This window comes from Cervus elaphus, chromosome 33 (assembly GCF_910594005.1).
Source record: "Cervus elaphus chromosome 33, mCerEla1.1, whole genome shotgun sequence".
Lineage (NCBI taxonomy): Eukaryota > Metazoa > Chordata > Mammalia > Artiodactyla > Cervidae > Cervus > Cervus elaphus.
The window spans coordinates 6,803,259-6,816,740 of NC_057847.1; the positions used below are offsets into that span (position 1 = coordinate 6,803,259).

A 13,482-nucleotide genomic window follows, 5' to 3' on the forward strand; every position below is an offset into this window, starting at 1 on the left:
AGATCTTTATTGACAGGATTTGCAGTGGGTTCTCTTCTTGGATTTCTGCCCTATTCACTCACCTTATTACACAGGTACAACCTCTTAGAAGAGAGGTTGATCTCTTTGGAAGAGAGGTGGATCCTGGGCACTTTTCTACTAAATGGAAGGAAATGAACTTTTAAATTTTCTACCTTTAGTTCCAGGCACTGTTAATTCCTTGCTATTATGATTCTCACAATAGCTTAAGAAGATGTCATTCCTACAGCTGAAGGGGTAGACTGGGACTTCAAAGCTATTTTCCACTGTATGTACGACTGCCTATGAACTTTCTTGCAAGAAAATGGTAATTTCTAGAGAAACCATCCCTCTCTCTTCCTTTCCATGTCCTTTTCTGTAGCCTAGAACTGGGTTTTGCCAAAGTAATCTGACTGGTTAACAATGGTTCCAGGATTATCAAAGCTGGGATGTGGCTTCACTAATGACATTCTGAGAGTTCATAGCATAGCTGCTGCTGCTGCTGCTGCTAAGCCACTTCAGTTGTGTCCGACTCTGTGCGACCCCATAGATGGCAGCCCACCAGGCTCCTCTGTCGCTGGGATTCTCCAGGCAAGAACACTGGAGTGGGTTGCCATTTCCTTCTCCAATGCATGAAAGTGAGAAGTGAAAGAGAAGTTGCTCAGTTGTGTCCAACTTGTAGCAACCCCATGGACTGCTCCCAGGCTGCTCCCCGTGGACTGCAACCCCATGGGCTGCTCCCAGGCTTCTCCATCCATGGGATTTTCCAGGCAAGAGTACTGGAGTGAGTTGCCATTGCCTTGTCCGCATAACATAGCTAACATCATAAAATTCATAAATCTGAACTCCAAGGTAGAATGTGGACTTTTCAGGGCACCACATGGGTCCTTATAGCGGGCTAGGTATGCCTAGAAATCCAGTCCAAGATGTATGCTTTGCCAACTAACGAAAGGCCCTATTTCTGCAAGGCTACACCTCCTCAGGAATATTTCCTATACTTCCTCCAATCTAAAGGCAGTGATGTTGTCTTCTCCATTTAAGACAAAAATAAGCAAGAAAATCGACTTTATTCAGAGTATTGCAATAGGGAGAGTACACCAGATATGAAGATCAGAGTATCTAGTACAGGGGAGATGGGGTTGTCTAGACTTTCCTAGGAAGGAATGTGTGATGATTTATAGTTGTGATTGATTTGCAATCAGAAGTTTCAAACAGTAACGAGAACAGAAAAATGCTTATTCCAGCATCTATTTATTTGGGGACTTCCCTGGTAGCTCAGCTAGAAAAAAATCTGCATGCAATGCAGGAGACTTCTGTTCAATTCCTGGGTCATGAAGTTCCCCTAGAGAAGGGATAGGCTACCCACTCCAGTATTCTTGGGCTTCCCTGGTGGTTCAGACGGTAAAGAATCCACTAGCACACCTGGGTTCCATCCCTGGGCTGGGAAGATCCCCTAGAGGAGGGCATGGCAACCCATCCCAGTATTCTTGTCTGGAGAATCCCCATGGACAGAGGAGCCTGGAGTCTCAAAGAGTCAGACACGACTGAGCGACTAAGCACAGCACAGCACTAGTTTTAGAGGGGCAAAGACAGGAACAGAAAGTTGCAAGATCTGAGCAGGTTCAGAAGAAAGGGGAAAGGTCTTCTGCCTTGTCATGGGTAAACTAGGCGGTCATCTCTAAGTCTTACAGGTCTCATGAAAAAGAGCGGAGAATAACCTTTACTTGAGAGATAGGAAGAGGCATGGTTCTTTACAGTCAGCGTTCTGACATGTTAGTTTCTCAACCATTGTTGTTTCTCACAAGCATGTAGGGCTCAAGTGAAGTTCAATAATGTCACTTCAGCAAGATTTCATCCGGGAACCCTTCTGGAAGCAAAAACCTGTACTTCCTATTGTAAACCAAATGGTTTCTTAAGATGGAAATTAAGTCGTAATTTTTAAAAAGAAAGGACTAAAAATGCCTTGAAAAGAGGCTCTTTTGATCAGGCCACTTATTAACACATCAGAGCTCGCTGGCTTCGAACTACAAGTCCCAGAAGAAAATGCGCCACTTACCGTACTAAGGGCGGGAATCAAGCGCCTCCCTGCATGATGGGAATGATAGTTAATTTCCGTATGATGGAAAATTTAATTTTAGCGAGTCTTCATTTTTCGGAACAATACTCCACAAGGTACTCAAACAAAGCACGGGCGGAGAACCCATAAAGTAATACTATCATCTCCATAGGGAACAGACCAGGTTCCTCCAAGAAGATTTTAATTGCAGTCGGGGTTCCCGCTCAATTTCCCCACAAGTTTCCTTTCCGGCCTTGCCGTGCGTCATACCGTTGAGTCTTCTCATTGGCCAGATGTCATGTGACGGCGCCTGCGCACTGCATTCTTTTGAGGGTCGGGGGGCAGACGCCATTTTGGCTCAGAGGTGCTTCTGGGAAGTAGCTCACTGACCCGCGCGCCTTGGTCGCCAGCAGGGTACGGCCTTTTCTGCCGGCGTTTGTAGGTCCAAGTGTGCGCGTCTGCCGCCGTTGCTGCCTTACTCTCCGCAGTCTCCCAAAACTCCAGTTGGGCGGGAGCCTCTGAGCCCCGGGCCGCGCTATCGGTGGTCACAGCGCCGGCAAGGAAGTGACGGGGGCGGCGCGGGGCCCAGACACTCCCCGCCGAGAGCCGCCTGCCATGGACTCGGAGTATTACAGCGGCGACCAGTCAGGTGAGGCAGGGACGTAGGGGACAGGGCTGGGGGGCGGTGCGGTTACCCGACCGGGCTTGGCCACGCACTCCCGCGGGGAAGAGAAGGAAGCCCCAGAAACCTTCTCTCCCGGGACTGGGTCTGATGTTGACTGAGGCGTAGCGGGGAGAGCTGGCAGCCCGGCTGCGGACCCAGAAGTTAGAACCTTGGAGAGGGAATTCTGGACGGAAAGCCGTCTTCCAGATCGGCGAAGGATGTTGCTGAAGTGGGAGCCCCTTGTGTATATCAAATGCTTACTGTGTGCAAAGTACTAGGAATGGCCTCTCTTGATAGGGAATTTCTTTGAGCAGTTGAGAGTGATTTTTGAGAATCCCGGGGAGCTAGCTGTTCAGTGGGGGTGCAGGATCTTACCTAGACTTTTCACTTGAAGTTGAAACTGGTTTGACTACGCCTGCAAACTAGTTTCTCCTATTAAAGAAAACATCGGAGTTGAGTTGTATACGTATTTTAGAATAAGGTGTGTACCTCTGGGGCTTACTAGGGATTTTTGTGCCTTTCCTTCAACTTGAGATCTTTCCCCTTTCTCCTCCCTTAAGTTCTTTCTTTTTCTGTTTATAAACACGGGGCCCCACTCTGTTAACACAGTGCTGGGCACTGGGGAACCCAAGACGAATAAGGCAGAACCTCATGGGGAATAAAAACATTACTTTTGCTTTCCTATTGTGTTCTAGTTCCAGTGAGTATTATCTGTCAGAAGTGCTTAAATAAATTTCTAAGCATTAACTACCTTCTTTTCTGTTTTGCGTTCACATAGATTCTAATATATGACGACGAATAGCAGTGACTGCAAACACGTTTCCAAACATATTCTGCTGTTTCGCTTTAAACGTTTTCCTGATGTTTTCAAAATAGTCAGTTCATTTATGTTTTTAAATTTAATATGCTGAAAGACATGAGAAATTAGCAATTTCCTGACTTTTTTTTTTAGCCGTTTTTTTTGATGTTTATCCCCGTATTCCTAACTTATGCTATCTTGTTGCATCATTTTTAGGCATTCTGTAATTATTTCCTATTATGCTAGGACAGGGTTTTAACCTCTTCTGACCCTCCTCACCCCAATTCTGACCGTTGAAGCATAACTTTTCATTATACTTCAAATTTTTTTTTATTCAGTTCAGTTGTTCAGTCGTGTCTGACTCTTTGCGACCCCATGAATGGCAGCACGCCAGGCCTCCCTGTCCATCACCAACTCCTGGAGTTTACTCAAACTCATGTCCCTTGAGTCCGTGATGCCATCCAATCATCTCATCCTCTGTTGTCCCCTTCTCCTCCTGCCCCCAATCCCTCCCAACATCAGGGTCTTTTCCAGTGAGTCAGCTCTTCACATCAGGTGGCCAAAGTATTGGAGTTTCAGCTTCAGCATCAGTCCTTCCAATGAACACCCAGGACTGATCTCCTTTAGGATGGACTGGTTGAATCTCCTTGCAGTCCAAGGGACTCTCAAGAGTCTTCTCCAACACCACAGTTCAAAAGCATCGATTTTTTGGCACTCAGCTTTCTTCACAGTCTAACTCTCACATCCATACATGACCACTGGAAAATCCATAGCCTTGACCAGATGGACCTTTGTTGGCAAAGTAATGTCTCTGCTTTTTAATATGCTATATAATAAAAAGGTTAAATATATGTATATTCAATACTCCTTAGCTGAGTAGAATAGTTCACTAGTATGATAGTGATTTCATTCTTAAACTCTTTTTGTTTTTTGGTTTCCCTGTAGTTAGCTGGTTCATATTTAAAATTTTGTTATTATTAAACTTTTAACCAAGACTTCCTGTATCCTCCAACAGCTCTAAATTCCTCTCAGTACAATTTTTCTTTGTATTTTTAAAGTATTGGTTAAAGATAGGTAGCAATTTGTTTTATAATAGTATAGTGGTATATACTTTTACTTCCAGGAGTTTACACTATTTCTGGAATGGAATGCTGTATGCTCTTCATTCGTAAACAAATACTATACCAGGTAGTGTTCTCCACTCCAGGGATTCATCAGTGAACTAGAATCTCTGCTCTTTTGGCACTTTTATTCAAGTGAGGAAAGAATCACATTAAACAAAATTAACTTGGAAACTCATGTAGTCCATTAGTAGGTGGTAAGTAAGTGCTGTGGAGAAAATAGACTTCATTATTTTAACAAAGTTGAAAGTGCACACAGTTATTTAGAATTTGTTGACTTGGTTCTTAGTGGCATTTCTTAAGCTTCACGTTCCTTTAATGATATATTTTCACTGCCACATGTGTCAACAGTACAGGTTATGACTGTTAGTATTTATGTACGTATTGTACTTGTTCACAAATTAGTTATGCTTCATCAGTGGTGACCTTTGCTCTTACCTTATTCTTGATTTATTGTGTTCATTTCAGTTGAGGATGTCATCCATCTTACTCCTTAAGTGGGTTTTTGTTTTATTTTTAAGCAGATGATGGTGGCGCTACCCCAGTACAGGATGAACGGGATTCAGGGTCAGACGTTGAGGATGATGTAAATGAGCAACACTCTGGATCAGACACTGGAAGTGTAGAACGTCATTCAGAGGTATTGGCTAAACAACATCTTTGGGGAGGCTTTTCCCTTGCTTATTCTATGAGACTTGTTTTATTTAGGAGATGTAGAGACCCTGTCACAGGGTCTAGGCTGCAAACCCTTCAAAAATAATAGAGAACTGCTTTAAAAACAAATAGGGCTAGTCTGGTTACTTATGAAATCATAGGGAGTAAGTACTGATTGAGTCTCATTTTGGATATTAGGCAGTCTCAACTGTGCTTATTGATTGAGAAAATAGGTCAGGTGTTTGATATTTGACTAGGCTTCCTCATTCCCAGAATGATGTCTTAATGGGACAGTGAGGATTTGCACTCTGAAGAAATACCAATGGAAACAAAGTTATGGGGGTTATCACCTATTACCTTTGTGTCATTTTAATTTGCTTGCCTGGTTATGCAGTCTGTACTGCACAATGTTACCAAAATAAAATTGAGGATTTTTTAAAAATTCAGCTGTAAGTTTTCAGTAAAACACAAACTGAAGTGTAGGAATGGTAAAGATGGCCAATATGCTATATATTTTGCTTAACTACACATGCACAGAAAATTGCCCAGTTTTATGTTATTACATGCAATAATAGATGCAATTGTTAGAGATTGTATTGTTGACTCTGTCCTTTGATATGTCTCTAGTGTAGCCATATATCCAACAAATATTTATTGAGCAACTGCTATGTGTCAGGCTCTTTTGACATATGAGTGACTTAATGAGGTTCCACTGCCACGAAAATCCTTCTTTTTTTTCTTGTTTTCCAGTAGCAGAAGAAAGACATTAAACAATATACTTTAAAAAAAGAAAATTCTATAGTTTGTTAGAAGATGATAACTGCTGTGGAGAAGGAAGAAAGAAAGAATGAGTGAAGGGTGCTGGGATGCAGGGCAGGCTTTAGTGTTAAATAGGGAGGTACATGTAGGCCTTATTAAGAAAGTGACATTTGAATCAAGATGTGAAAGGAGGTGAAGGAATAGCTACATGGCTATGTAGTGAATGAACACTCCCAACAAAGATCTAAGGTGGAAGCCATTGTGGCTACAGTAGAATAAATACAGGGCAGATGAGATCAGAAGTGGGAGGAGGGCTTATCTTTTAGTTATTTTGGTGTCATTTTGGTTTTTTGTATACTATTAAGCATTTAGACTAAATTCTAATTAATATATAATTGATAGGTAGAAATTACTTGATAATGTAAACATTGTTATAGTATATTTAGTGTGTAACATCTTAATTTCCCATTTTGGAAAACAGCATGAGGAGACTGACTCATGGCTTCATGCTTCAGTTATAAGTGTGTTATAAATGTAGTGTTGACTTTCTTTTTTTCAACTACTTTTTTTTAATGAGATGGATTCTAAATAAATGTGCATGTTGTAAATTTAGAGATTATATGAAAGTTTAAAAAAGAAAGTCAACATACTCCTGTCACAGAAATGACTATTAACTTTTTTATTTTATTTCTCCTGCAGTTTTATTCTTATATAGAATGTATGTATATGTTTTAAGTTACTTGAAATATATATATATATTACATGTCTGTATAACATTTTTATCTCTTCACTTAAGATTTTAAATACTTAAATATTTCCCCATGTCATTAAAGATTCTCACTAAGTGTAATTTTTAATGGCTGCTTAATATTTCATAACATGGATAAACTATTACTTATTCAACAGTTTCCTAATTGTTAATATTTAGATTGTCTAGCTATTGTCAGTGAACTCTGCCGTGAACATACTTTTGTGCTTTTCATAGATTTTCCCCTCCAGAAGGGTTATCCTAATTACTAGTAGTTTTGAGTGGCAGTTGTACCCTTGAAAAAGTATTATATGGAGAGGTGGAGATTATAGCCCCATAATTTGAAAGATGTGTATTAGTTTCCTAGTGCTGCCATAACAACCGGATTCAAATTTAGTGGCTAAAAATAACCCGAGATTTGTTTCTTAAAATTCCAGAGGTCAGAAGTCCAAAGTGGATCTCACTGGGTTAAAATAGGGTGTCACTAGAGCTGTGTTCTTTCTCTGAGGGAGAATCTGCTTCCTTGCCTTCTCCAGCTCTATGGGACACTTGCACTGGTTGGCATATGGCTGCTTCCATCTTCAAAGCTAGAACTGTAGCATCTTCAGATCTCTCAGACCTTTGCTTACTTCCTCATATGTCTGTTTCTCTGACTTTCCTCCCTCCCCTGCATAAGGATCTTTATAATTAATAATATATTGGGCCTACTCAGGTAATCCAGGATAATCTCCCTATCCTTAATTACATCTGTACTTTGCTTTTGCATATTTACTCCTTCTGTGGTCATCTTTTGTGGGGCATTATTTTGCCTGGTGCAAGATGGTACTCACAACTTGATTTTCCAAATAATATTTTTCCCATTTGGTTTTGGAGTTTTACAGGCAAGGTTTTGTTTGTTTTTTAGTTCATTTTACCTGTAGTACTCACTCTGCATGTGTTTCTTTAGATCTCTAAGGAAAGTGTTGAAAAAGATCAAGATAATATTTTAAAACTTAAAGTTAATACAATCAGTATGATGAAAAAAATAGCAAAATCTTAAAGTCAGGATTAGTAACAGTGCTTTAATGGTCCATATTGGAGCCTGAAGCAAAGAAAAAATAAGTAATACATATCCCAGTGTTTAAATTTTGATACTTTGTTCATCATGGATTTTTTTTATATGTCAAATTTGACCTTTAAAAATAACACCTTTTTTTCTACACAGCTTTATTGAGGTAAACTTACATGCCATACAATTCACCCATTTAAAGTGTGCAATTCAGTGATCTTTAGTATATTCACAGCAGTACAACCATCAACATAGTCATTTTTAGAATATTTTAATCACATCAAAAGCTGTTACCTCTTTAGCTGTTACCTCTTTACCACTCCCACCTTCCAGTTAGTCAGTCAGTTCAGTTGCTCAGTCGTGTCCGACTCTGTGACCCCATGGACTGCAGCACACCAGGCTTCCCTGTCCATCACTGACTCCCGGAGTTTACTCAAACTCATGTCCATTGAGTCGGTGATGCCATCCAACCATCTCATTCTCTTGTCGTCCCCTTCTCCGCTGCCTTCAATCTTTCCCAACATCAGGGTCTTTTCCAATGAGTCAGTTCTTTGCATCAGGTGGCCAAAGTATTGGAGTTTCAGCTTCAACATCAGTCCTTCCAATGAACACCCAGGACTGATCTCCTTCAGGATGGACTGGTTGGATCTCCTTGCAGTCCAAGGGACTCTCAAGAGTCTTCTCCAACACCACAGTTCAAAAGCATCAATTCTTCTGCACTCAGCTTTCTTTATAGTCCAACTCTCACATCCATACATGACCACTGGAAAAACCATAGCCTTGACTAGACGGACCTTTGTTGGCAAAGTAATGCCTCTGCTTTTTAATATGCTGTCTAGGTTGGTCATAACTTTTCTTCCAAGGAGTAGCTGTCTTTTTATTTCATGGCTGCAGTCACCATCTGCGGTGATTTTGGAGCCCAAGAAAATAAAGTCAGCCACTGTTTCCACTTTCTCCATCTATTTGCCATAAAGTGATGGGACTGGATGTCATGATGTTAGTTTTCTGAATGTTGAGCTTTAAGCCAACTTTTTCACCTCTCCTCTTTTACTTTCATCAAGAGGCTCTTTAGTTCTTCTCACTGCCATAGGGTGGTGTCATCTGAGGTTATTGGTATTTCCCCCAGCAATCTTGATTCCAGCTTGTGCTCCCACCCCCCAGCCCCTCCTTATTTTGAACATTTCATATGAATAGAATTATATAACATGTGGTCTTTTATGACCGGCTTCTTTCACTTAGTACTTTCAGTGTTTATCCAAGCTGTAGCATGTGTTAGTATTTCTTTTCGTCTTGTGATCAGTAGTAGTCTATTCTTTGGATAAACCACATTTTGTTTATCCTTTTGTCAGTTAATGGAATTTAAATTGTTTCCCCTGTTTTTTTCACAGTTGCTGCACCAGTTGACATTCCTACCAACAGTGCAGAGGTGTTCCCTTTCCTCCACATCTTTGCCAACGCTTGTTATTTCTTGTCTTTTTGCTAAGAGCCGTTCTGACAGGTGTGAGGTGATACTACTGATACTGTGGTTTTGATGTGCATTTCTCTGATGATGAGTGGTCTTTTCATGTGTCTGTTGGCCATCTGTATATCTTCTTTGGACAAATAGCTATTTAGATCCTCTGCACATTTTGTTGTTGGGTTATTTGTTTTCTTAATGTTGAGTTGTGTGAATTCTTTGTGTATATTGGAAATTAATCCCTTAACAGATATGTTTTTTGCAAATATTTTGTCCCATTAAGTAGGCAGTCTTTTTGTTTTGTTGATAGTTTCTTTTGCTGTGCAAAAGCTTTTTAGTTTGGTATAGTTCCATTTGTTTATTTTTGTCTTTGTTTCCCTTCCCTGAGGAGATGTGTCCAAAAAAATATTGCTAAGACTGGCGTCAGGAGTGCACTACATATGTTTTCTTCTAGGAGTTTTGTGGATTTAGGTTTTACATTTAAGTTTTTAATCCATTTTTAGAATATTACTGTATATGGTGTGAAAGTAATCCAGTTTGATTCTTTTGCATGTAGCTATTCAGTTTTCTCAACACCATTCATTGAAGAGACTGTTCTTTCTCACTGTATGTTCTTGACCCCTTTGTTGTAGATTACTTGACCATAGGTGCTTTGGTTAATTTCTGGGCTCTCTATTCTGTTGTGTCGATCTGTGTGTCTGTTTTTTATGCCAGTACCATACTGTTCTGACTGTTGTAGCATTATAATATAGTTTGAGATCAGGGCATATGATATCTCCAGCTTTGTTCTTTCTCAGGGTTTTGACCATTCAGGTTCTTTTGTGGTTTATTTTAGGATTATTTTTTCCTAGTTATGTTAAAAATGCCATTGCAGTTTTGAACGGGATTGCATTGACCCTGTAGCTTGCTTTGGGTAATATGGTCATTTTAACAATATCAATGTTTCCAGTCCATGAGCATAGACTAGCTTTCTTTTTATTTGCGTCCTCAGTTTCTTTCATCAGTGTCATAGTTTTCAGTGTACTCTCCTTGTCGGTTGAGTTTATTCCTAGATTTTTCATTCTTTTGGATGCAGTTATAAATGGGATTTCTTTCTTAATCTTTTCTGTTTTATAGTTCATTTTTAATGTAAAGAAATGCAACATTTTTTGTATGTTGATTTGTACCATGCAACTTTACCAAATTCACTGATTAGTTCTAGCAGTTTTCTGGTGAGTCGTTAGGGTTCTCTTTATATATTATGTCATCTGCAAATAATGACACTGTTGCTTCTTTCTGTTTTGGATGCCTTTTATTTCTTTTTCTTGCCCAGTTACTAAGACTTCCAATACAGCGTTGTATAACAGTGGTGAGGGATGGCGTTTTTGTCTTTTCCTGATCTTAGAGGGAAAACTTACAGCTCTGCACCATTGAGTGTGATGTTGGCTGTGGGCTTGTCACATGGTCTTATTATGTTGAGATACATTCTCTGTTTACCCAGTTTGTTGAGACTTTTTGTCATTAATCGATGTAAGATTTTTTCTGCTTTTTTTTTCTTTTTCTGCAGCCATTGAGATGATCATGTGATTTTTAGTTTTCATTTTGTTAATATTGTGTGTCACATTAATTTGTGGATCTTGAGCCATCCTTACATCCATGGAAAAAATCCCATTTGATCATAGTGTATGATTCTTTTAATGTCTTGCTGAATTTAGTTTGCTAATAATTTTTTGAGAATTTTCACATGTATGTTCATCAGGGATATTGGCCTGTGATGTTCTTTTCTTGTGTCCTTGTCTGGTTTTGGTATCAGGGTAATGCTGGTTTCATAAAATGATTTTGGAAATGTTCCCTCCTCTTCATTTGGCACCATTTGAGAAGGACTGGTATTAATTCTTCTAAATGTCAGGTAGAATTCATCAGTGAAGCCATCTGATCTTGAACTTTCCCATGTTGGGAAATTTTTCATTACTGACTCAGTCTCTTCATGGTAATCCATCTGTTTAGATTTTCTGTTTCTTCTTGATGCAGTCTTAGTTTGAATGTGTCTAGGAATTTGTTTCTTATAGATTGTCCAATTTCTTGGCATACAGTTCTTTAGTTTTTATGATCCTTTGCATTTGTGTGGTGTCAACTGTAGTGTTGACACCTTTTCTTTCCTTTATAGTTTAACTTCTTTCCATCCTCTTTTTTTTCCCCCCTTGCTTGGTAAGTCTGGCTAAAAGTTTGCCTATTTATCTTTTTAAAAAACAAGTCTTAATTTTATTGATCTTTCTGTTGTCTTTTTAGTCTGTATTTCATTTATCTTTGCTCTAATCTTTCTTACTTCTTTTCTTCTAATAACTTTGGGCTTAGTTTATTCTTTTTTTCCAGTTCCTTGAGGTGTAAAGTTGTTGTTTAAGCTATTTCTTTTTGCTTAATGTAGGCATATATTGTTGTAACCTTCTTTCTTAGAACTACTCTACTGTTTTCCATAAGTTTTGGCATATTGTATTTCCATTTTCATTTGTCTCAAAGATATTTTTTGATTTCTACTTTGGCTCACTGGTTGTTCAGTAACATGATGTTTGATCTCCACATATTTGTGAAATTTTCTATTTTCTTCTCATAATTGATTGCTACTTTCATACCATTGTGGTCCGAAAAGATGTTTAGTATGATTTCAGTCTTCTTGAATTTATTAGGACTTGTTTTGTGGCCTAACATCTGATCTATACTGGAGTTTGTTCTATGTACACTTGAGAAAAATGTGTATGCTGCTTCTGTTGAGTGAAATGTTCTATAAATGTCTCTTCAGTGCATTTGGTCTAACGTGTGGTTTAAGCCCAGTACTTCCTTATTGATTTTCTGTCTGATCTGTCCATTATTGGAAGTGAGAGGTTGAAGTTCCCTACAATTATTGCATTGATATCTTATTTCTTCATTCAGGTCTATTAATATTTAGGTGCTGTGATGTTGGGTGCATAAATATTTACAAATGTTAAATTCTCTTGTTGGAGTAACTCTTTTATCATTATATACTGATTTCCTTTGTATCTTATTATAGTTTTTGCTAAAAGTCTATTTTCTCTTATTATAAATATAGCTAATATAGCTACATTTGCTTTCACTTGGTTTCCATTTGCATGGAATATCTTTTTCCATCTCTTTTTTTCCTCAGCCTGCATGTGTCCTAAAACCTTAAGTGTCTCGTGTAGACAGCACGTAGCTCAGTTTGTTTTTCCTATCCATTCAGCCACTCTGTCTTTTGGTTGGAGAACTGAGTCCATTTATCTTTAAAGTAAATGTTGATAGTTAGGGGCTTATTATTGCAGTTTTGTTCATTGTTCTCTTACTGTTTTGTCATTCCTTTTTTCTTTCTCCTGCTCTCTTCCTTTGTGGTTTGATGATTTTCTGTAGTAGTATGCTAAGATTACGTACACCTTTTTGCTTTGTGGCTTACTGTGAGGCTTATGTAAAATATCTTATACCAGTCTCTTTTAAGCTGATAACTTCAAGTACATGCTAAAGTTTTTCCTTAATGTAATACAACTTTGTTCCCATCCACCTTCTTTACTCCGTCATTGGAAAATGCACATTATATTCTTATATGTTGCAGGTTCAGCAATACAATATATACATATTTATGCACTGTTGTTTCAATCAGTTACATCAAGAAAGGAAAAAATACAGATTTTATAATCACACAGTTACCTTTACTGGTGGTTATTATTTTTTTCATGTGGATTCACTGAGGTCACTTGCTTTCAGCCTGAAGAACTTCATTTAGCAGTTGTACGGTAGGTCTGCTAGACAGATTCTTTCCTCTTTTGGTCATCTGGAAAAGTTTTCTTTTTTTTTTTTTTGGTGTTAACTTGTTTTTGAAAGATACTCAGTTTTTCTTTGAGCTCTTTGAATATGTTATCCCACTGCTTTCTGGCCTCCATTGTCTCCATTGAGGAGTCAGTTGTTAATCTTATTGTGTTGTTATTTTAAGTGATCAAATTTCTGTTTCTGTATATATTGTGTACTTGATATGATATTGTCATCATGCCTTTTATTTCTTTAAGCATGTTTACAGATGGCCACTTTGAAGTCTTTTTTGATAAATCCGGTATCTGGTTGCTGTCACAGGCAGTTTCTGTTGTCTGTTTTTTCCTGGTTATGGGTCAACTTTCCAGTTTCTTTGCATGCCTTTTCATTTATTGTTGGAAACTGGATG

The 13,482-nt window shown here is 38.7% G+C and overlaps 2 protein-coding genes across 6 annotated transcripts in view; one reads left to right on the forward strand and one right to left on the reverse strand.

The window, feature by feature from the left end:
* The window catches only part of MYO7B (myosin VIIB), a 111,741-nt gene extending 109,451 nt beyond the window's left edge, over positions 1 to 2,290 (reverse strand). The window contains exon 1 of the mRNA XM_043893997.1: positions 2,054 to 2,290. The gene's annotated coding sequence lies outside the window, so the exon portion shown is untranslated. The remainder of the gene's footprint in view (positions 1 to 2,053) is intronic.
* Positions 2,291 to 2,417: 127 nt separating this feature from the next.
* IWS1 (interacts with SUPT6H, CTD assembly factor 1) overlaps positions 2,418 to 13,482 on the forward strand; it is a 49,126-nt gene continuing 38,061 nt past the window's right edge. For 2 of the 5 annotated variants that reach the window (XM_043894001.1, XM_043894000.1), the window contains exons 1-2: positions 2,419 to 2,702; positions 5,159 to 5,277. In XM_043894001.1, the coding sequence (XP_043749936.1) occupies positions 2,669 to 2,702; positions 5,159 to 5,277 (153 nt within the window). In that variant the 5' untranslated portion in view covers positions 2,419 to 2,668. Of the gene's footprint in view, positions 2,703 to 5,158; positions 5,278 to 13,482 lie in introns of all 5 variants that reach the window. The other 3 variants (XR_006339387.1, XM_043893998.1, XM_043893999.1) reach the window with 3 other exon arrangements.